We start from the raw sequence: 23783 nt of genomic DNA, 5'->3' as shown, positions 1-23783 counted from the left end.
TTCTATTGAGGTAAGAATGCCATTGGAAAGTGATAATGATGAAAGAAAAGAACATAGATAAAATATTTACGTAAAAATACTTGTTGATTTCTGAGTAATAAGTTGGAATAGGAAAATTTCCTCATCATAGTTACTCATCCATTTTCTCTTCAAGACAAATCAGGCTTAGAGTATATAAGGAATACAGGTGTTCCTCAGAAACCTCTAAGATGTTGCTGTTTGTAATCTATCCTCTAGCTCACTGGTATCACACTCAAATAGAAATGGAGGGCCATTCATCTATACCTAAGGATCTCTGTGGGCCTCATATTGACTTAGTTTTAAAATGTAATATTATCTGTGTCTTATTATATTTTATTTGTTAATTGCATTTTAATCTGGTGTGGGGTGCGCTTAGGAGTCATATGTGATCTGCATATGTTTGACCCCTCTTCTCTAGCTATCCAGCTAATTTTGTAAATTAAATAAGAACTGAAATCCTTGTGATAAAAGTGAACCAATTGAGATTAATGACTAAATAGAAACTGAGTTTAGGAATTCAATAACCTTTTTTTTTTTTTTTTTTTTTTGGTTAGGCAATGGGGTTAAGTGACTTGCCCAGGATTACACAGCTGCATTTGAACTCAGGTCCTCCTAACTCCAGGGCTGGTGCTCTATCCACTGCACCACCTAGCTGCCCCATTCAATAAGCTTTCTTAAGCAGGAAAAGAGAACTCTGAGAGTTGTTCCAGCATGGCCATTCCAAAATGACTCTGAAAGTACTGCTGGAACACCCAAAAAGCTTTAGACTTTCCAGAGAATGTTAGGCTGGAAGGAACCTTAGAAACTTTCTAGTCCTACCTCTTACTACTTCACTGTAAAGCTGAGGAAACAAACCCAGGGAGGTAAAGTTCACATAGTACAGTCAGGACTAGAAAGGGGAAGATTACCTGGTGATAACTGTTGTAGTCCATATTGCCTGGAAGTGGGAATCCTGGAGCCAGAAACATTTCTCCTTCTAACATTTCTGGTTTAATGAATTCCTCCAGGTATGTTCTACATAGCCTCCTGTCCCACTCGTCTGTGATGTGGCCTCCATACATGATCTCACCAAAGAGGTAGCGCAAATCATCATAGGGCACCTGAGAGACAGGGGAAGAGAATGAAACTAGATTGAAATGACTCGGCGTGGGAATTAATATGTAGATGAAATAAGTTGATGCCTGAAGAGTATGATTTAAGGTACAATGAAATATGGTGAACATCAGCACGTGTACTCCCCCCAAATAAATCACACTTCACCGTCTATTTCTTCTCTTTCTACTAACATGTGGTTGAATGCTACCGGAGGAAGTCACACAACCATGCTGACTCTATTACAAATTTTTCCTCTATAATCTCAACTGTGGCCTAAATCCCTCAAAATACTCTTTTGCTCTTCCATAATTGACTGTCGTATTTCCCAGGGCAGCTGTTCTAAACCTCTCAGAGGAAGATGCCACCTTATACTTTACTGAGAAAATAGAGACCATTCAACATGAGTTCTCTCCTTTCCTTTATTCTACATATAAATTCCCTTATATTCATTTCCTGTTCTCTCTTTTGTTCTTCTCTAGTAAAGAGATGATCATTCTCACCAAAGCCAACACTTCTACTTAAACCTTGGATCCCATTCCCTCTCTCCTCTGGCAGATTGCTTTTTTCTGACATGTGAGGGAAGTGCATCCATGAACATTCTGTAACTTGTTCCAGTTGGCCAACTATATGTTTGGAAGTAGCCTTGGTGATAGGTTGGTTGTATAGCTGGGACTGTTGCATTTTCAAAAGGGCCTGAGTCAACTTCAGCCCTCTTTTTGTTGTATTCAAATTGGAGGGCAATGTAATTCTTTACTCATGACTTTTGGTGAGGGATCCTGGGGGAATGGTTGTGGAGCTTTCTATTCTTAAGGCCACATTGCTCCCAAAAAACAGGGCCTGGGTCTTTGGTCTTGTTTGTTTGTTCTTTTTTATTCCAGGTGTTTGGAGTGGAGCTTCCAACCTTGAAAGTTGCAAAGACTAGGAGAGCAAGACACAGGAATCTGGGAGTCAGAATCCAGGCTAGGTTTTGTAGCCAACTCTGAAAATGCCCTGAAGAGTCAGGAGCAAGGAGCAATTTTCAGAAGGGCCACAGTCCAATGGAAGGACCCATTTGGCAGCAGTGTTGCCTTTGTATGTGAACTTGATGGGACCAATGCCATGTAGGAACTGAGTTAAATAAAGAACTGAACCCTTTCTGCCAAGACTAAGACTGTGTAGGGGGGATTATGCACCTAAGGTATTGGGGAAAATACATATTTTTTCTTGCCAAATCTTTGAAGTAAATATTCTTTTCTGAAAACTGTCAGATGGTAAGTGGTTAAATGAAACTGAGGTTCAAGTCAGTCACTAGCTCCCTTATATGGGGGAACAAAGCTGACAGTGGCTAGAGCCAATGGCAGCAGAGAAAAAGATTCCTTAAAACCCTCAAGATACCCTGAAACTTTGAAGGGAGATATAGCCTGCCTGGCTTGGAGAGAGTGGGGCCAGAGTGTGCATGTTACATGTAGGGGTTTGTACAAGATGGCAGAGAAAAGAGACACCCCAACACTCTCAGAGTACCTGAGACATAACAGGCCTGGCATGGAGAGAATGGAGTAAGAATACATGTTACACAAAGAAGACCAGGAAAAGGGAACTGTATATGAAACTCAATCTATTACACAGGGCTAGATATCTACACATATATAGGTATACATTTAATGTGGTAGTACCAGCATTGCCCTCCTTGTCTGTGTCCTCTTTTGGAATTCCTTCTGCTCTCCTCTGTGTGTTGTAAATGTTTCATTTACACTTTTTCCTTTCCTCCTTCTCTTTTGCATCACTATCTGTGCTCCACAACTCTCCCAAATAAATATAGTCAAGCAAAATATATTTGGGTTGTATTGACAATATCTGAAAATATGTCCACAGTCTTCTCCACCTCTCATCAAGAATCTGGTAGCATCCTTCATCATCAATCTTTTGGAGTCATTCATTATTGGTCACTGGTCATTGCATGATCACATTTCAATGTTATTTTCCTTTATAAAGCTGTGCCATTGAATAATAAATACTTTTTGTTCCACTTACTTCATTCTATGTCAGGTCATACAGCTCTTTCCAGGTTTCTCTGCATTTATCCTTTTTTGTAATTTTATTATATTAATATAACATAATTTGTCCAGCCATTACCCATTTTATGAGTACCCACTTTGTTTCTAGTTCTTCAGAACAATGAAAGGTACTTTTAAAATTTTTTTTGTACCTATTGGTCCTCTCACTCTGTCTTTGATCTCTTTAGAGACATCTGCATAGTAATGGTACTTCTGGCATACACAGCTTTTAGGGACTTTTTGCAAATAGTCTCACCTAAGCTGATTTCAAGAATGACTGGACCACTTCACAGCCTGACATTAGTAAGTCTGTCCTCCCACAACTTCTCTAATGATGTTTGTTCATTTTCCTTTTTTTGTTTTTTTTTTTTTCACCCATCTAATGGATATCAAATAAATTCAGAGTTTTGTCCTAAGTTTGCTTAATTTGGAACATGTTTTCATATAATTATAGATAGCTTCTTCTCTCTAGAACTGCCTTTCATAGTCCTTATAAATTTATCTGTTAGAGGATGTCTCTTGTTATTTTATGTTGGAATCAAATCCCTATACATCTTGGTTGTCAGACCTTTACTGGAGAAATTTGCTACAAAGACCTCCCCCACCCTTCCACTTCATTATTTGCTTTCTAATTACATTGATTTTGTTTATGCAAAATCTTTTCAATTTTATGTAATAAAATTATCCATCTTAATCTCCCATGAATATCTCTAACCCTTATATGGTCAAGAATGTTCTCTCTATTCACAGTTATGAAAAGTATCTCCTTCAATTCTCCTCTAATTTGTATATGATATATCTTTTTATACCTAGGTCACATATCTCTCTGAAGCTTATTGTATGGCATATGTTGGGAGATGTTGCTCTAAGCCTAATTTCTCCCAGATCATTTTCTAATTTTCCCAACAGTTTTTCTTGAATGGTAAACTACCCCAGTAGTTTATGTTTTGGGGCTTATTAAATACTATGTTACTGTGTTTACTTAATTTCTGGAGTTCCTAATATGTGATTTTATCAACTTTTTATATTTTTTAACCTACGTCAAATAGTTTTGATTATTTCAGCTTTAAATGTAGTTGAGGTCTGGTGCTGCTAGGTATCCTTACTTCTCACTTTTTTTCCCTCATTATTTCCCTTGAGATTCTTGACCATTTATTCCTTCAGATGAATTCTGTTACAAGTTATTTCAGTTTTATGAAGTAATCCTTTGGCAGTTGTATTGGCAAGACTTTGCATCTGAAAATGAATTTAGGCATCATTGCCACTTTTATTATATTAGCATGGCCCAACCATCAGTAATTAATAACTCTCCAAAATTTTGTCTTCTTTTGTTTCTTTAAAGCTTGTTTCATAATTATGTTCATATTATTTCTATGTATATCTTGGTAAGTAGATTCCCAAAATGTTTTATGATTTCCATAGTAATTTTGGGTGGAATTTCTTTTTTTGTCTCTTTCTGCTAGATTTTGTTAGTTACATACATACATACATACATACATACACACACATATACATAATATATATGGGGAGAGAGAGAAGGGGAGAGAGAGGGGGAGAGAGAGGGAAGTGCTTTTTGTGTGTTTATTTTGTATCCTGCTGTCTTATTAAAGTTATTGTTTCTATTCATTTTTAGTTCAATATCTAAGGTTCTCTAAGCAAATTGTATAGCTGTGTTCTTTCTTGCAGATGATACCTTGTTGAAACATTTAAATATATCTTTGAGATGCTTCATTACCATCTCAAAAAATTGTATAACCGGAAATATTGGTGTTTGTCTAAACCTATGAGTTTGAGATAGGAACAAAATTCTATGGCATAAGTGATTTCTCTGGCCTATTTTTAAACTGGCTGGGGGCTCAGAGCTAATTGATTAATTAATCAAAGAGGTTCCACATTTCTATTAATTTATGAAGAAATATCAGAACACAGCCTTTGACTGTCTTAGAGCTTGGGTAGAGAGTTAGAAAGAGAATGAGTCAATAATAGGTAGAGAAGGATGAGACTTGGTATGTTGGTCCTGAAGACCACCTGAGAAGTGTTACTTAGCACTTTATGCCATAAGGTAGCCTCATAACCTATGAGATTACTACATATGGTTTAGCTTGAACCTTGTTATACATGGATTGATTGTTACCTAAAACATGCATCTTGTACTCATATCAGGGTCATTGTCCCATATCTCTTGTTAGAAAGTTAGATAGTTCTGGGTGATGAGCCCTTCATTGGGACTGCTTCTCTTCTCCCACAAGAAAATGGCACCACATTTTATATCTGAGTTGAAATTATAGAAGGGACAGATTTGGCTTTCCTGCCTATAGCTCTATTGATTCTGGTTTAAACATCCAGGATATCATTCATTATCCTTACCTTGGCATTGGCCTCCAGAAAGTTATAGAGCACATTCACTGAAATGGTGAGGTCTCCTGTGTTAAAAGGGTAATAGTGATTCCATCCTTGTGGTCCAAATTTGCGCCTTTCTGCTACTACGGCATGGAAGTAACACAGTGCAAATAAGATACTCTTAAATTCTGTCTCTCGGCTACACACCTCCAGAGTATCCTGAAAGAAATATAATTGCTTCAGATTTCAAAGAACAATAGAGTTCAAAGCAGGCAGCCTAATATAATGGGAAGAATCCATGAAGATTTGGAGTCAAGGAATTAGATATGAATCTCAGCTCTGTTATTTACTGCTGGTAGGAACTTGGGTGAGTCACAATCCCTTCTCTGGGCCTCAGTCTCATCATTTGTAAAATGAAGGGCTACATAGGAGCCTGGTATTGAAAGCTGCTGCTTGGCCTGCTTTGCATAAATCAAATAGTCACACCTTGCCAGGGCATCATTAGAACATCATAATTTTAAAACAAGCTTTGGCCTTTGAGCAGGAGAAATACTTCAACCTGGAAAGGCTTGTGGATTTTTATTTCTTTCAAATGACTTCCCCTTAGTAGGATGCTTTGTATTCAAGAATAAATGCATTGATAGTGGAACAGTTTCCATTGTTAACACCAATCTCACCTATAGGTTTCCTCCGGGGGCAATTCTACAAGCTTTGTTCACTGAGTCAGAAAGAGAGATCAAGACTCTCACAAGAAAAGCTTTTTTGCAAGTGAAGCTTATGACATCCTTCAAATTTGTCACCTGCATCCTGGAATTGTCATTGGGAACTATGACTGTTTGTATAATCAACCTGACCATCTACAATTCTTCATAGTCTTCCTGGAATTGAAAGTGAAACAGAGGCCAGTGCCAATTTAACAATATTTTCTGAGGGCTGGTATTCAAGTTGGTTAGGCCCATTGGAGGATTTATTTGTATTTTATTTCTGGGTTTTAAAAAAATGAGTCCATGCTTGAAAATACTTTTAAGAGATCAAAGAAAAAGACCCATATGTACAAAAATATTTATAGCAGTTCTTTTTGTGGTGACAAGAATTGGAAACTGAGGGGATGCCCATTAATTGGGGAATGACTGAACAGGTTATGATATGTGCTAAATGAAATGATGAAAGGATGGTTTCAGAAAAATTTGGGAAGACTTATATTAACTGATGCAAACAAACAGACAGAACCAGGAGAACATTGTACACAGACAGGGTGATATTGTAATGATAATCAACTATGAAAGACTTAGCTACTCTTATCAATACAATGATCCATAATGAAAGAACTTACGATGAAAAATGCTATCCACCTCCAGAGAGAGAACTGACAAACTCTGAATATAGATCAAAGTATATTTTTTCCTCTTTATTTTTATTTCTTCTTCTTTTTTTTTTACAACATGGTTAATGTGTAATATGTTTTACATGACTTCATATGCATAATGAGTAATTTCTTGCCTTCTCAATGAGTAGGGGACAGTTGAAGGGAGGAAGAGAATTTGGAAATAAAAATAAAAATTTTTTAAAAAATGGAAAATTTCTCTAAGTCCAAACAGAAGAAATTTTACCTTAAAATATTACAATCAGCTCAGAGTAGGATCACAAAAATGAGGTCAATCATGGAAATATCACATGACTACATGTACACGGGGTGAGGCCAGTTTTTTTTTTTAATGGCCCTTGAATTTTGCTCTCGAAATAGTTAAGCTTGGGCTTTATAGCAATGATTTGGATAAAGGCATAGACATCATGCTTGTCAAATCTGCAGATAACGGAGCTGGGAGATAGAGCCAACCTACAGGATGACAAGACCCAAAAGTATCTTGACAGGCTGGAAGATTGGGGTGAATTTAACCAAATGAAATTTAGTTGTGATAAATTTTGCACCTGAGCTAAAAAAAAAATCAACTTTCAAGTATGATATGGGCTAGATAGCAGTATGTCTGAAAGAAAATTGGGGTTTTTAAATGGTTTTAACTATGATATGATAGCACCCCCAAACCCCTCCCCCCCCCAAAAAAGCTAATGCAGTCTCAACCTTCATTAAGGGAAGCACAACTTCCAGGGAAAAGGAGGTGAGTCCCATTGTACTTTGCCTTAGTTATAGCGTAAATGGTGTATTGTGTTTAATTCTAGTTGCTTCAATGTAGGAAAGATGAGCTAGAGATTGACTGGACAATAAGTCTAAAGAAAGATGGTAAATGGCCTTAAGATTGTGTGATATTCTGATACATTGAAGGAATTAGTGATATTTAGCCTGCCCCCAATCTCTCCTAAAAAAAAATTTTTTTAAGAGATCATTATGGTTATGTTCAAGTATGTGAGGGGCTGTCATGAGAAGGAGGGATTAGGCTTGTTTTGTTTGGCCCCAAAGGACAAAACCAGGACAATATGAAGTTGCAAAAAGGCAAATTTAGGCTCAACGTTAAGAAAATCTTCCTAATAATTAGACTTTCCCCAAGGGGGATGGGATGCTTTAGGAGATAGTGGGCTCTCTTTCCTGGGAAGTTTGTAGCTGACTCTAGATGGCCACCAGGGGGATGTCTTTTGTGTATGGGTTATATTAAATGGTTGTCGATATCCATTCTAAAATTCTGTGATTCACTGATTTTGTAACATATTCCCATTTACTTCCAAAGAAAAGTGCATATAAGACCTCTGGTTTCCCCTCACTATGAGCCATGGAAATATTATGGGGGACACAACAGATACAGGATAAAGATTAGTTTAAAAAAGAACAGGTCTTAGTTCCCTTTTCTACTGAGCACATAATAGATCCCAAATGTGCATTGGGACTGTTGAAACAAATTATCCACCTCTCCTAGGGTTGTACCTGAGTAAAGTTGTCCAGGGCCTTGTGCAGTTTGGCATGCATGCCCATGGGAGGCTCATTGGTGATCTTGATTGAATTTTCTAGGATGCCTTGGGGAATGATGTGGTTATCAGGAGAAGCTGCAGGCTCAGCACTCATGAAGACCCGGAACTCATGATGGCTACTCTTGCTGTGCTGCTCCAACTTCTTCTCAAGGGAGCCGAGCCATTTGGCTACCAGGTGGATATTCTAGCAGGAAGAGAATTATTTGCTATGTTTTCTGTTAACATTGAAGCAGCCACCAGGTCTGTACGTGACAACAAAGATCTAACCTTGATTTTGGTTTCTGAGAATTTATAACTAGCATAAGGCTGGGAGGTCAACTAAATTAGACAGTTCCCCAGAGAGAAACTCCTTAATCTTTTGGTTGCCTGGGCCTTCCCCTAAGGAAACACCACTAGAGAATCCAGGCTTTTATTACCTTGTGCCTAGATGACTCTAACAGTCTCCAAGGTGGTTATCCTTACCTTGAGGCTCTGCTGTCTTCAATTCATCTTGCCTATTGTTCCAAGACTAATTTTTCTAAACCTTATTTTCATCATGCTACTTCCCTGCTCAAAAATAGACAATGACATTTGCTATCCATCTGCACATCATACTGTTTGCACTCTGGCCATCATCTCTCTACTGCACTGGAAACTTAGACTTCATTCCTGGGATATTGGGCTCTGATAGGAAAGCTTTGACTTATCTTGCCTGGAACTAGGTCTTCATGCGACTTCTTAGCCATTTCAATACTCTGATGCAGTGAGCATTCTTCTCCTCTCTACATTCCCCCTCTTCCCAGTTCCCCTTTGTGTGTTGTCTTCCCCCATTAGAATGTAAGTGCCTTAGGGGCAAGGGCTGTTTGTCTTTCTTATTTATACTTGTATCCTCAATACTCAGTATCCTGGCACATAGTAAGCACTTAATTCCCTCTCTGTCTCTCTGTCTGTCTCTGTCTGTCTCTCTCTCTCTCAGCAAACAGAAACTCCCAAGGCCTAACTTTCAACTTCTTCCACAATATGGCCATGATCTTAAGCTTAGTATAGTAGAAATAGTTCTAAATTAGGATTCTGGAGGTGTGGGTTCAAATTTAGCCTTTTTTACTATGCAAACCTAGGCAAACCACTTTGCTGGTTGGGGCTCAGTGAGAGGATCATCCCTTCATGGGAACAAGAGTGGTTAAAAATATGCAATTCTCTTGTTTCCCTTGTCAAGTGGAGTTCAGAATCCCAAGTTCATCACCAAACCTGGCTTATGGAAAAGTCATTTCCTTCCTAGTGCTGTGACAACTCAATAGGATCAAGAGGCCATCATTTTCTTTTCTCCTAGATTTATTGTTCTTAGAGGAGATCCCTCAAAAAAAGGCTAGATCTCTCAACTCTTGAACTAATAAGGAGGCAACTGAATGTGAGATTCAAAATCAAATGACAATCAATTTCTTGAAACCAAAACAAAGTATTACTCCTTTGTCCCAATGTTGCAGAGCTATTGATTTACTAAGAGGACAGAACAGATGGAAGGGGGACAGCAAAGTTTATGGGAGCCTCTATAATTAGGTTTGGGGGCTTAAAGTGGGTGATACCTGCAAGATAACCCAGTGACCATTCTTGGCAGCCAGATCCAATGCAGCCTCTGCCACTACCTCTTGTCCTTGACCCAAGGACACATTGTGGAAGTTTTGATTGTTGAAGGTGTAACCAAGTTTCTTCCCTAAAAAGGAATAAAGAAATTTTAATCATTATTTCTCTTGTCTTACTGATCCATTATACCATTTATCTCTCATATAGGCATACACACATCCTTCCAGACACAGACACATGTAAACATATACATAAACATACAAAGTGTCATACCAAACGTATTTTCTTACTCTGGATTTTGACCAGCATCCTCTCAAGTTTTGCTCTGATATGTTCCTAATACAAATTATGGAGCTGTATCTTAAGAATATATACTTCTTTGTTATACCAATTTAGCTGTTACACAGTTGGACTCACCCTAAGTAGTCACCAGGAATCAGTAACCCTGAAAAAGACCTCTAATGTTCTAGAGCCCTCAGACCTGGGTACATATGAATAATAAATGAATAAAAAAAGCATTTATTAAGTGCTTACTATTTGCCAGATACTGTTTAATGCAGAAGATACAAAGCAAGAATTCTGCTCTGTTCCCAGTGATAAAAAAGTAATAGAAAATACTGATGAGAAATTATTTAATGGAATTACAGAATTATTTAAGAAGAGACTGTCTATAAGTTATAACTATATTGTTTAAATGATGAAATATATTATTATATTATTTATTAAATTCTAATGAAATATAATGAAATTTTAAGTTATAAAATAGTTCAGCAAGTTATATGTCTAGTGAGGAAGACATTATACAAAGAAAATCTATAACTTTGCCTAGAACTGAGGAGTACTTAAGTTCAGACAAGTAGGTGGAGGGCTAAATCCAGAAGCAAGCAAAACTTTTCATGCCTAGTGCCTCAGGTATAGAGACCCCAAGAGTACAGATGCATCTTACAGGATGTAGTAACATTGTTAAGACATGCTGGACCCTCTACAAGACCAGGTAAAGGGGCCTATAGTTCAATAGGCTTTGAGATATTGGCAGCTGCCCCATTTTGGGGGTAGGTGGGTACTGCTTCACTGTCTTCCTCTTTTTGCTCATGCCTCTTCCTCTGCTCTTCCAACTTTTAGGTATCTTCAGTTAAACTATGTGGCCTTTCATTAACCATGCCTATTGCTTTCAGCATTGACTGATTCATCTAATCCTAAAATTTAAAAGGGAGGCTTTATAGGATGATAAATAAAATAAAATAAAATAAAAATAACAAAAAAAAAGGTTCATCAAACTCTCAGGATATAAAATAAATGCATAAAATAATCAACCTTTTTAAAATTAGCTCATTATTGCTATGCAGGTGCCTCCCTAGAATCTACCAGTTATTAACATCGTGGAATTGAGGCATTATAGGACTGTTTCCAGGAGAATTCTGGGAGAAAATTTCTCTAAAGAGAGTAAAGAAGCAGGTTTGGAGTTAGTAAGGCATTCTTTATCTTGGTGCCATGCAGAGCCTAGGCATTTTGCCTTGTCCTCACCTCTCCCTTTAAAAGAGACTACAATGAACTGCTGAATTGCTGTGACTAATGAGGGTGTTTGCTGCGATCATAAGGAAAATGATTGGTAAATTAACCCCAAGTGCCCTCAGGCCTCCAAGTCAGGGAAAGATGCTATTACACTGTCAACTGAACAACTCCTCCAAGCTCTATTTCTCACTCGTTTCCACAAGGGGAAAGGAATCTAAGCAGAAAAGTCATTTTCTGCTCCTGTGGTTAGAATTACTGGAGCTGTTTGCTCTAAATCCAACATATCATGTTTCTCCATCCTTTTGGTTTCCCTCCTAGTAATAACAGTAGCAGTGGTAGCTAACATTTATAGAGTCCTTAAAGGTTTGCAAAGCACTTTACAAATATTTTATCCTCATTTTACACACAAAGACACTGTAGTAGACAGAGGTTAAGTGACTTGCCAAGGGATAAACAGCTAGTGTCTAAGGCTAGATTTGAACTCAGGTCTTCATGACTCCAGAACCAATCCTCTATCCACTGTTCCTTCCTCTAAGTATTGTATTGTTTATTTCTCTTCATATAAAATAAATTAGCAGTAGCTAATTTCTTTATATAATAATGAAAATAAGTGGTATTAAGGAAAAGAAGAGTAGTGGGAAGACAGGAACAGTCTGTGGGCATATGTGAACAGTCTGAGATGTTGCCAAGTCCTGCAACCTGTTCTAATTTTTCCCCATCCTGGACAAAGGTCAGGGGCAGTTGCTTCCTTCCCTGACTCAGAGTCATGGGAGAGAGAGATTACCTTAAGGGACAGTTGGGGGTCATCTTATTAAACTTGGTCCAATCACTGTATCTACTGGTTATAATCTCTCTTGGTCCCACATTGTTGAGGTTTAGATGTTAGGGGTGTTGGGATCCCAAAATCACAACATGCGGGTCCTACCCAAATGCATTTGACCCAAGCCTTCTTTTAGCTAAAGACAAGGTTTATTAGAACATCTGGCCATATTGGCCAGACTCTATAAGAATCTAAGCAGTGGCAAGAATTTAAGAATCTAAGCCTTTGGTTAGATTTTAAGAATCTGAGCACCTTAATAGAGACAAGATGGACCTTATATATGAAAGACTGTGGGAGGGACCTAGGAGTGGCCAAGTAGTTTAGGGTGACTGGAGGAGGGGTCTAAGGAGGATCTGGATGGGAGTGGCCAGTAGTAAGCTGGGGTGCCAGAGACCTGGACCACGTGGCCAAGTGGGAATAGAGTTTAGAAAGGATTTAAGGGTAGGAAATGGCCAGGGGCAATTGGGAGATAACAGAACAGAATTGGGAGATTGGATTGTAGCCACAATGAAAGGCCAGTTGATAGGATTATAGCCTCAGGGGAACACCAGAGATTTGGCCAGGTGGGAAAGTCCAGGGTTTTTCCTTTTTTGGGGTCCAGATCCCAAAGACATGGTCTTTTCCTTTTAGGGGTTCAGATCCTATCCCCATCATTATCACCTTCATTGTTAACACTGTTAACTACAGCAACAGCAACCAAAGCAGCTCTCTTAGAACAGCTAAAATTCTTAGATTTTTTAGGGAAGCCCAGAATAGGACAAATCAGTGGCTAAGTGCCTGACTGGTAAATTGTTTTGATAAGGTCTTCTCTACTTTGCAAAAAGGCAAATTGCTTAGTCTCTCAAATACCTTGTATAATTGGCTAGGTATATATCAATCTGCTAATTTATGATTCACATGAATATCTGGATTTCTCAACAAAACTTCTTTTTGAAGGTTTTGGAAGTATGCTCTGGTATCATATCATCATTTGTATCTCTCACAGCTCTTTTATGTTGAAGATGTGACAAATTGGTAAGCTTCTTTCAGCTTTTCTATCAGCTAGGAGATGTACCAGCTGTGACTATTTGTATCACCTCCTTTGTGTGATGCTCCAAAATACACATCAATAGGTAGGCCTGACTTTTGCCCAAATCTAAGCAAATATGGCATAGAGCATGCAGCATCATTACAGGTGGAATTACATGCATGGACAAATTTCTTTCTGTTTACTTCTTCATTTCTTTCTGGGCTCTACTTCTGATTCTTTGGACTTCTTTCTCCACCATTCTCTATCTTCTCACCTTGGAAGATGCCTCTGTACCACCCCCTACTTCTGGAGCCCCCTCCTCTTATTGATTAGTTCCTCCCAGAATCCCCACTTTAAGGAAGTGCTCAAGCCAATCATTTTCTCTTCTTCATGCCTCTCTGGCCCCCACTTTTGACTCTTTGGACTTCTTTCTCCACCATGCCCTTACATGGGTTCCTTCTTTCCTACCCCTCCTATGCTTTTCTGCCTACTTTTATGTATTATCTTTCCCCATTAGAACATAAGCTCCTTGAGGGCAAGGATTATCTTTTTGTTTATATTTGCACTTCCAGAATTTAGCAGTAATGTAAGTGCTTAATGAATTAGAAATGTCACATGTTGACTTCATCGCACAGTCCCAACTTCTCCCATTGTCTCAACAATTTTGGCACTTGGAACTTAAATCCTTTAGCATCATTTGCTTGTTTTTTCACTTGTATCACTTCCCTTGGTTCTTCATCATCTGCTCTTGTTGCCAATTATTTACAGAAAACTGAGGTAAGGAAAGTTGGTTCAGTGAAATAAGATTCACACATGAAATTGGCATGCTTTCTGATAGATGACAAATTTGTGATAATAACCACTAAGTTCCAGAAAAGTTCTTAAGTCTCAGAAGATTCTGTAGACTTGACTAATTCAGAAGTGCTTTTACCTTCTCTGGGTTAGTGCTCACACCTTGTGACCCACATATATAACAGAGGCTCTGCAAAAGTGGCACTTGTCTAATGATAGCTTCAACCAGTTTTCCTCTAGCTAGTCCAACATTTTCATCAGTTCTTCTCACGTTCTTTCAGTGTTTTGCAAAGATAATGATGGCATCATGGCATATAAACATTTCCCAGGTAGTCCATGTCTCTAACAACTTTCTTCATTAATCACTGGAAAGTAGCAGGTGCCTATAAGATGACTTGCAGCACACAATCAGACTGGTAAAACATCCAGCCGGACAGATGAAAGAAAACTTCTTGTCTACCTCAACCATAGAAATATGATGGTATCTACTACACAAGTCCAAGTCTTAGAATGAATTACTGGCTGCCTAACAGGCAATCTAGGACAACTTAAACCCAGTCACTGTGTCCACATTAGGTATTGTTGTTCAAAGTCCAGTAGTCTATTCACATTCATATCTTTTTGCTCTTTTTTGCTATCATCACTATGGGTAAAAGAACTGCTGGATTGTGATGATGTCATTAACCAACTTTCTTTGAGATGATTTCTGAAGTCCTTCATCATGGAGAAAGGAATCTTCTTAGATTTTTCCCAGAATAGTCATGAATCAGTGAATTAGATTCTGTGGATTGCTCCTCAGGAACATCTCCCACCTCATACATGCTGTAGGAAAATGCACGTCCTCTTGCTGAGCTTCTGTCCAACAGATCCATACATTCTTCCAGTATTGGGGAGTCACCAAAGTCAAATACCTCAAGGTCCAGTCTAGAATTTAAAAGGTCAGTATTCTTTTGGTGTTCACTGTCACTTTTTGGTGTCTCTCCTCGTTTAGGCTTCTGCATAGTCTATATACATGGTCAGTGTGCAGGAGCTGGGATTGAGCTTATTGCTTACATTATTCTCCCAGTATTTTGAATTGGTTCCAATTCGTGCTGGCACTTCAGTGATTGTTGGTGGGTCTGGATATTCCAGAGCTATAGTGTCAACTTTTCTGTTGATATCAACAACTTCCTTAAGGAACTTTTAAGCTCACTTTGATGTATTCTAAGGTATCTTTATCACTCAATCCACCAAGTCCCCATCCACATAGGCTTTAAAAGTACTTTCCCTCAAATGTTTCTTATAGATTGATTGGAAGATAATGGTAATGAGAGATCCATTGCTTAGGACAGTATTGCAGTCCAATTTCTCCATCTTCACCATCACCTGAATATGGGGTCTTAGGAGTCCAGGAGGAATAGATATGTACGTAATCAACAAAGAGGTGAATGTAACTCCTCAGGCCTTAGATGGACTGAAACTGCTGGCTAATTAGAAAGTCCAGCTCCAGTCCAAAGTTATCACTTGTGCTCTCTCCCTGCTCCCCAACCCAAACATCCTTATCCTGAGGTAGGCTGTGAAGGTCACAGAAGACGTAGGGAGAAACCTAAGATAAGGAGACTGATAGGCAACAGGGCAACTCCCAATCATGTCTTTACTGGTTGTTCAGGGGCACTGAGAGCAGGTAAATTCCTGAAGGAGCTCCAGGCATTGCTCCAGCATCATATTAACTTCAGTAACTGAAAGCAAGCCATGGCCAGTGCCTTCACCTTTACTGATGGCTGTCCTCCAACCTTATCAGTTAGGGATTTGATTGTGGTGTTATATAGATGACATTCTACTAGGTAGCATCTGAAAGGATGCCTTGGCCTAGGATTTCACTACCCATTTATATAGCAGGGTTTAGTCAGTGGCCCCGCATAAAGTTATGAGCTTTAGCAAATAAATTCTCAGGCCTTAATGGCCCTTCAAAGCAGTAAAATTCTAGCTGCCACCTTGCATTCTCATTAGCCTTCCTAGGCAATGAGTTTACAATCAAATCCATCATGCTGCCCAATTATGCCTCATGTAGTCTCAAAGCTACAACTGGTGTACTTCTTACCTATGGGCTTCAGGTGTTAAAAAACTTTCCTTGGCCACTGAGTGCTATATCCTGCTCACTGGGTACTTTCCACTAGGGGTGGAAAGAGCTGAATTCTTCACTGTAATCTCCATTATACATGCCCAGGGTGAGAAAAACAAAACACACAAAACAAGACTTCCAGATATAGTGAAATCTGTGCCAAGCTATGCCTAGGTCCCAGGGCATCTCCACAAATCAGGAGATGGTTAATTCCCATCCCCTCTGGCCTGAACAACTGACAGCTCAGAAGACCGAGGAGACATTGCTCTCATTCTTGAGGACATGAAGAGAAGAAGGGGTGTCAGTCTCAATTTAGGGGCCTCAGCATCCATTTATTTCATGAAGGGTATTACTCCAATATATTTAATGACACAAATGTTCTATGACTTCTGCAAGGGGTTAAATTGGGCTCAGCTCAGCAAGTGAGCTATTAAGCCCAACACACTTGCCCAAGTTCTGAGAAAGGGATGGAGTCCAAATGTTATTGATTCCAAAGTAGCAGCTGACAGACTTGCAGTCTGGACTGGTATTTGAGATAAAAGTAATTTTGTGGTTGACCAAGGAGCATTGACCATTCCTTAATAGCCTGGCTCTAAAACTTTCCCTTCCATCCACACCCAAAGTTAACTCTTCCTAAAAAAAAGGGGTTTGGTTCCAAAACCTTAGGAAGGGAAGGAGAAGGGAGGTGAGGTTTTTTGGTTTTTATTGTTGTCATCGTTTTGTTTTTTAATTGCAGACAGCTGAGAACCGCAGGTTGCTGACATTAAGGTAGCTTTCTGTGGAAACTGCCATGAGATGTCTGATGACATGTCCCATGCCTCAAGAGCTGTACAGTTTTTCTGACCTCCTGCGTGCTGTGAGCTGGGGTATAAAGTCTTCCTCAATGCCACGGAGAACCACAATTTTGTCCCTCAATTTTGTCACATTCCCTCCATTTTTCTTTTGTTACCACTACCTCTTTCGCACTAAAATTGTAATTTCTTCTATTCCACCATCTGTCAATTACCTAGTGTCAGAGGTAGAAGGTGTGTGTGTGTGTGTGTGTGTGTGTGTGTGTGCGCACGTATGTGCACACACATACATGCCTATGCCTTGCAAGGTACCTCCTGTACCTTGCAAGGAATCTCATGCTGCTTCTAGATCAGTAACACAGGAAAAGTTAGCAGGCACATAACTTCCATAAGAAACAGGACACAATCCAATAGTAATATCACCACAGAGACCAGAGACATTACGACTGGAAAAGGAGCTGTAGATTTGTTTTTCTGACTCCATCTAGGTTTCTGGGAGCACTGGCTTTTGGGTGGACTGGGTAAGGCAGCTATACCAGGGAAGGCTCATATAACTGCTATGTAACTGGCTCCCAGACCAGGTGGGCACTTGGATTCTTCTCTCCTCTCTCTCTGTCTTCCCTCTCCACCCCTCAACCCCACACCATGCAACTAGCATGAATGAGCACCAATACCCAGGACCAGCCTCCTCAGTCTCTTTCCCTTTTGCTTCCCCTTTACTTGGTCCTGCTTGACTCAGTTAAGAACCCTATAAAAACTTATCAGATTTTACAGTGCCCAATTCCACCCAGAGCCCCGGTGGACCTGACTTGTTTCCATTGTCCCAACTAACCTTCTTGATTGTAAGTATGTCCCCTTAATAAAGCTGTCTCGTTCCGCTTTTTCTTTGTACTGAAAATTACTACATTTTGATAAAACAATTGCATGTTGAATATAATAATATTTAATTATATTATTACTTAAAAGTACAAGTAAATTATTATGTAATGTTTCAGTTTTCATATACAATCCTTTTTTTCTGCTCCACTTTGCATATGAAAATACTAACTTTATTTGGTGTCTGGTAAAAAAATTTTTTTTTTTTTAAAAAGGCATGGTATTGTCTTGGTATTGGTTCTAATGTGAGATCCTCTTACCTTCTTTCTCTACATCCTTCAGTGGGTCAACACCTGGAGACAGAATGAAGAACATGGGAATTGCAGGTCCTGATTCTTCAAAGGAAGTAGAGAAATCCAGTGCTCTGCCCACCACATATTTGCTTCCTAACTTTTCTTCTACAAAATCTCTGCCAGGGAAAAAATAACAAATGACTTAAAGATGAAGAAGTCAAGTCAGAGGAAGTAACTTTCCTAAGGTTAAAGTTAAGGTTGAAATACTAATGTGATGAGTATTTACTATATTTTATAAAACAAAATAATCAAAACCATGGAGAAAGTACAAAGCAGCTCAGACCCAAAGTCCTAGGATGTTTCAGATGAGTCCCATAGAGGAGGGAATCTCTGTAATAAGTTGTGAAGAATGAAGAATTAGAGAAATGAATTCTCCCAGAAACACCATGCTCTTAGAAAGGGAGTGTTCTGGTTTGGTGTTTTGGGATTACATATGAAAAAGGAACCTCTTCCCAGTATCTCTAGCACATTTCACCAATAGATGAAGTGAAGAAGAATGACTGGATTTTCACCAGCAACTCAATGATGCATTGCAAAAGAGTGATCAGGGTGTGATTGGAGAGAGCAATCATCTTGGTACACACTCTGGAAAGTAGAAGGCAAAGAAGTTAATCAAACCAGTAATATAGAAGGATTTCCTGTAACATTTCATTGGATAAACATCCGTTTCATTTGTGAAATGAGGGAACCAGACTAAATGATCTGTAAAGTCCCTTCTCACTCTAAAGCTACGATCACCTTTGATAACTTAAGAGATAGAAATGAGTATATGAATGTGACACGGACACATACTTGACTTGTAGGCTCCATGACAACATCAGAGTAAATTGACCCATTCTGTCAACATTGTTCCAATTTTTCACTACTCTCTACCTCCTTGTCCATCTCCATTGATCAAAGTATGATTGGAACCTACTCTTCTTCTTCATGTTCTGATTACTAAGCATTCCCCGTCTGCCCTTCTCAGGTCTTAAGAAAATAAATTGGTACAGCAAAGGAATGTAAAAATTAAGTCTTATAGGGAATAATAGGATCGGGAACTATCAAAACATAGAGTTTATGCCACTATATACTCATGATGCCTAACCCTAACCCTTACTTTGTTTTTGTTTTTGTTTTTGTTGTTATTCTTTATTAATTTATTTTGATTTATTAACAATAACTTCCATAACCTTTTGAGTTTTAAATTTTTCTCCCCTTCCCTCCACATTTCACTTCCCAAGACAGCATGCAATCTGATATAGGCTATACATATACATTCCTATTAAACATATTTTCACATTAGTGATGTTGTAAGTAAGAATCCCCAGAAAGAGGAAACAAAACACAACAGAAGGAAAAAAGATAGCAAATAGTATGCTTCGATCTGCATTCAAACTCCTCCACAGTTCTTTCTTTGGATGTGGATAGCATTTTCCATCATGAGGCCTTTGGAGCCTAACCCTTACTTTGGATGGTTTTGAGGCCTGAATGAAGTGGGGACCCTAAGGTTCCTACTTAGTTTTCCATGGGTGTTCCCTTGATTGTCTTGATGTCACTCCTATGACATACAGAGGTAAGCCTCCCTGCCAATCTGGGATCTTTACCTCATAGCATATGTCATGCGATCAGGTCTCATTGTTCTCATCATACACAGTTGTTGCAGAGATGACTTGTTTTTCCACTCCTGGGGGAATTTCTCCTTTTCAGGGCATTCTGACTCCACAAATTTTTTCCAACGCTTGGCAGATCCCTCAATGTCCCTATCCAGATTACAGAATTCTTCCATTGATGAAAGAGCCTGGGGAAGTTCAGAGAATATAGGTAAAAAATGTTTCCTATCTCATAGAAAAAACAACTGACTTGGAAAACAGATCAAGGAGAGATAATTTAAGGATCATTAGACTATCTGAAAGCCATGAACAAAAAAAGAGCTTGGACATCATATTTCAAAAAATCATAAAACTGTTCAAATATCTTAGAGACAGAGGGCAAAATAAATATTGAAAGAATCCATCAGACACTTTCTGAAAGAAATCCCAAATTCAAAACTGCCAGTAATATTATAGCCAAAATTCAGAGTTCCCAGATCAAGGAAAAAATGTTGTAAACAGCCAGAAAGAAAGAATTCAAGTGCCAAGGAATCACAATCATGATCATGCAACAGGTACTAAATAAAGAAGCAGAGAGCTTGGAATATGAGATTCTAGAAGGCAAAGGATATAGACCTACAACTCAACAATGCTGAATGTAATACTATAGGAAAAAAATGATCTTTAATGAAATAGAGGACTTTCAAACATTTCTGATGAAAAGATCAGAGCTAAATAGAAAATCTGACATTCAAATGCAGGACTCAAGAGAAGCATGTAAAGGTAAACATGAGTGAGAAATCATAAAGGACTAAACCAAGTTAAACTATTTACATTCTTGTATGGGGAGATGATACATGTAACCCCTCAAACTTCATCATCAACAGGGGTTTTAAGGTCAGTCTAATTAGACAGAGAACCTGGTGAGATTCTAGTTATTCTATTATATTTGGATGATCTCAAAAGAAGAATTGAGCAGCAGGAAAGAGGAATACACTGGGAGAGAAGAGAAAGAATGGGGACATTTATCTCACATAAATGGGGTGTGCAAAGATGTGTTTATGTAACAAGAAAGGGAGGGGTTGGACAACACTTGAATCTTGCTCTCATCTGACCTGGTTCAAGAAAGGGAAACTATACATACAAACAGCTAAATTCAGAAATACATCTTACCCAATAGGGAAATAGAAGGGAAAGGTGTTAAGAGAAAGGGGAAAATAAGAGGGAGGGTGCAATGGAGGGATTAGTCAGAAGCAAAATGGACTCTTGAAGAGTGGCAGGGCAAAAAAGAGAAGGAATAGTATAAGAGATAGGATAGAGAGAAATACATAGTTAAAACCACAACTGTGAATGTGAATGGACAAAAATCACCCATAAAATGGAGGAGGGTAGAAGAATGGGTTAGAGACCAGAATCAAACAATGTTGTTTATGAGAAATACACTTGAAACAGAAAGCTACACATAGAAATAAAACAAGAGGCTGGAGCAGAATCTATTATCATTTAGCTGAAGTCAAAAAAGGCAAGGGTAGCAATGGTTTCAGATAAAGAAAATACAAAAAAAGAGACCTAATCAAAATAGAAAACAGGGAAACTACATTTTGCTAAAAGACACCATGTTGTTGTTGTTGTTGTTGTTGTTGTTCAGTTGTATCCAACTCTTTGTGACCCCATTTGGGGTTTTCTTGGCAAAGATACTGGAGTGGCTTGCCATTTCCTTCTCCAGTTCATTTGACAGATGAGGAAACTGAGGCAAACAGGGTTAAGTGACTTGCCCATGGTCACACAGCTAGTAAGTGTCTGAGGCCAGATTTGAATTCAGGAAGATGAATCATTCTGACTACAGGCCTTGTACTATGTTCACTGCTCCACCTAGCTACCCAAAAGGTACCACAGACAATGAATTAATATCAGTACTAAAGATATAGACACCCATAGCATAGGATCTAAATTCTTAAAGGAAAAGTTAAATTATGATAAAAGGAAGTAGAGAGTAAAACTACAACGGTGGGGGACCTCAATTTACCCATCCCAGACCTAGATAAATCTAACAACGACAACAACAACAACAAAAGATGTTAAGAACAAAATTTTAGAAAAATTAGATATGATAGCTCTCTGGAGAATACTGAATGGGAATAGAAAGGAATATTTCTATATCTCAGCTGTACATGGCACCTTTGCAAAAACTGACCATGCATCAGGGCACAAATTTTGCAAACAAAAGGAGGAAAAGAGAAATATTAGGTGTATCATTTGTCAAGTACAATTCAATAAAAATTACATTTACTAAAGGGCTTTTGAAGTAAAAGTTAAAAATCAATTGAAAACTAAATAGCTTAGACCTAAAGATTGGGTGGCAGAAAGAACAAATCATAGAAACAATCAATAATTTCATTAAGATGATGTCAATAATGAGATAACATACCAAAGTTTTTGAGATGAGGCCAAAGCAGTAGTTAGGGGAAACCTTATACATCTAAATGCTTTCATCAATAAAAAGACACAGAGCAGATCAATAAAGTGGACATTCAACTAAAAAAAAAAAAGAACTTGGAGAATCAACACATTAAATACCTTTAATTAAATACCAAAATAGAAATCCTGAAAATCAAAGGAGATACTAACAAAATTGAAAAGTTAAAAATATTTAACAATTAAACTAATAAAACATAATTAAGCTAACTAGCAAAAAGTAGCTTTTTGAAAAAAAGATAAGCCATTAACTACTTTAGTTTTTTTAAAAAAAGAAGAAAACCAATTAACAGTATCAAAAGTGAAAAAGGTGAATTCATAATCAAAGAAGGAATAAATGCAATTATTAAGAGCTATTTTATTTTCAACCATATATCAAAAGACCTTAATAATTTAAATGAAATATGTGAATATTTACAAAAATATAAATTGTCCTGAATAGGAAACAGAATTCTTAAATAATCTTATCTCAGAAAACAAAATTATATAAGCCACAAATGATCTCCCAGAGAAAAAGCTCTAGAATCAGATGGATTTACAAGTGAATTCTACCAAACTTTTAAATAATAACTAATGATAATTTAAATTTTCAAAACAATTGGTAAAGAAAGAATTCTACCAAATTCCTTCTATGACACAAATATGGTCTTGATACCTAAACCATGGAGATTTAAAACAAAGAGAAAAAAAAACCCACAGGATAATTTCTCTAATGAATATCAATGCAAAAATTTTAAAGAATATATTAGGAAGGAGACTATAGTGCTGCATCACAAAGATCACACACCTGACTAGATTTATTCCAGGAATGCAAGGTTGGTCAGTATTAGGAAAACTATATGCATAATTGGCCGTATTAACAAGAAGAACAACAAAAATCATGTAATTAACTCAATAAATGTAGAAAAGGTTTTTGACCAAATACAAGACCTAATTCCTATTTAAAAAAAAAAAGCTACTAGAAAACACAGGACTAAATGGAATTTTTCTTTTTTTTCTGTTAATTTTGTTTTATTGTTTCTTTTTTCCTTTTAATTAATTTATTTTGATTTATCAATAATCACTTCCATATGCTTTTGAGTTTAAAATTTTTCTCCCCCTTCCTCCCCACCACTCTCCCCAAGACAGCGCATAATCTGATATAGGCTATACATATACATTCCTATTAAACATATTTTCACATTAGTGATGTTGTAAGTAAGAATTAGAACCAGTAGGAGGAACCACCAGAAAGAGGAAACAAAACTCAACAGAAGAGAAAAAAAGTAGCAAATAGTATGCTTCGATTTGCATTCAAATTCCATAGTTCTTTCTTTGGATGTGGATAGCATTTTCCATCATGAGGCCTTTGGAGATATCTTAGATCCTTGTATTGCTGGGAAGGGTTAAGTTTGTCAATATTAGTCATCATACAACGTGGCTGTTATTGTGTACATAAATGAAATATTTCTTTTTCTTTTTTTTTTTGGTTAGGCAATGGGGTTAAGTGACTTGCCCAGGGTCACACAGCTAGTAAGTGTTATGTATCTGAGGCTGGATTTGAACTCAGGTCCTCCTGAATCCAGGGCTGGTGCT

General features: G+C 37.9%; 1 protein-coding gene across 1 annotated transcript in view; it reads right to left on the bottom strand.

Moving 5' to 3' along the window:
- DNAH9 (dynein axonemal heavy chain 9) overlaps nt 1-23783 on the bottom strand; it is a 466635-nt gene that overhangs the window by 40646 nt on the left and 402206 nt on the right. The window contains exons 61-66 of the mRNA XM_027850079.1: nt 19749-19942; nt 18130-18278; nt 9971-10098; nt 8365-8592; nt 5517-5708; nt 930-1121 (exon numbers count right to left, since the gene is read on the bottom strand). Of these exons, the coding sequence (XP_027705880.1) occupies nt 930-1121; nt 5517-5708; nt 8365-8592; nt 9971-10098; nt 18130-18278; nt 19749-19942 (1083 nt within the window). The remainder of the gene's footprint in view (nt 1-929; nt 1122-5516; nt 5709-8364; nt 8593-9970; nt 10099-18129; nt 18279-19748; nt 19943-23783) is intronic.

Source organism: Vombatus ursinus, unplaced genomic scaffold (genome assembly GCF_900497805.2).
Source record: "Vombatus ursinus unplaced genomic scaffold, bare-nosed wombat genome assembly UNPS02008996.1, whole genome shotgun sequence".
Lineage (NCBI taxonomy): Eukaryota > Metazoa > Chordata > Mammalia > Diprotodontia > Vombatidae > Vombatus > Vombatus ursinus.
The sequence above is the reverse complement of the archived record's forward strand: the minus strand, read 5'-3'. Positions and strand labels throughout refer to the sequence as shown.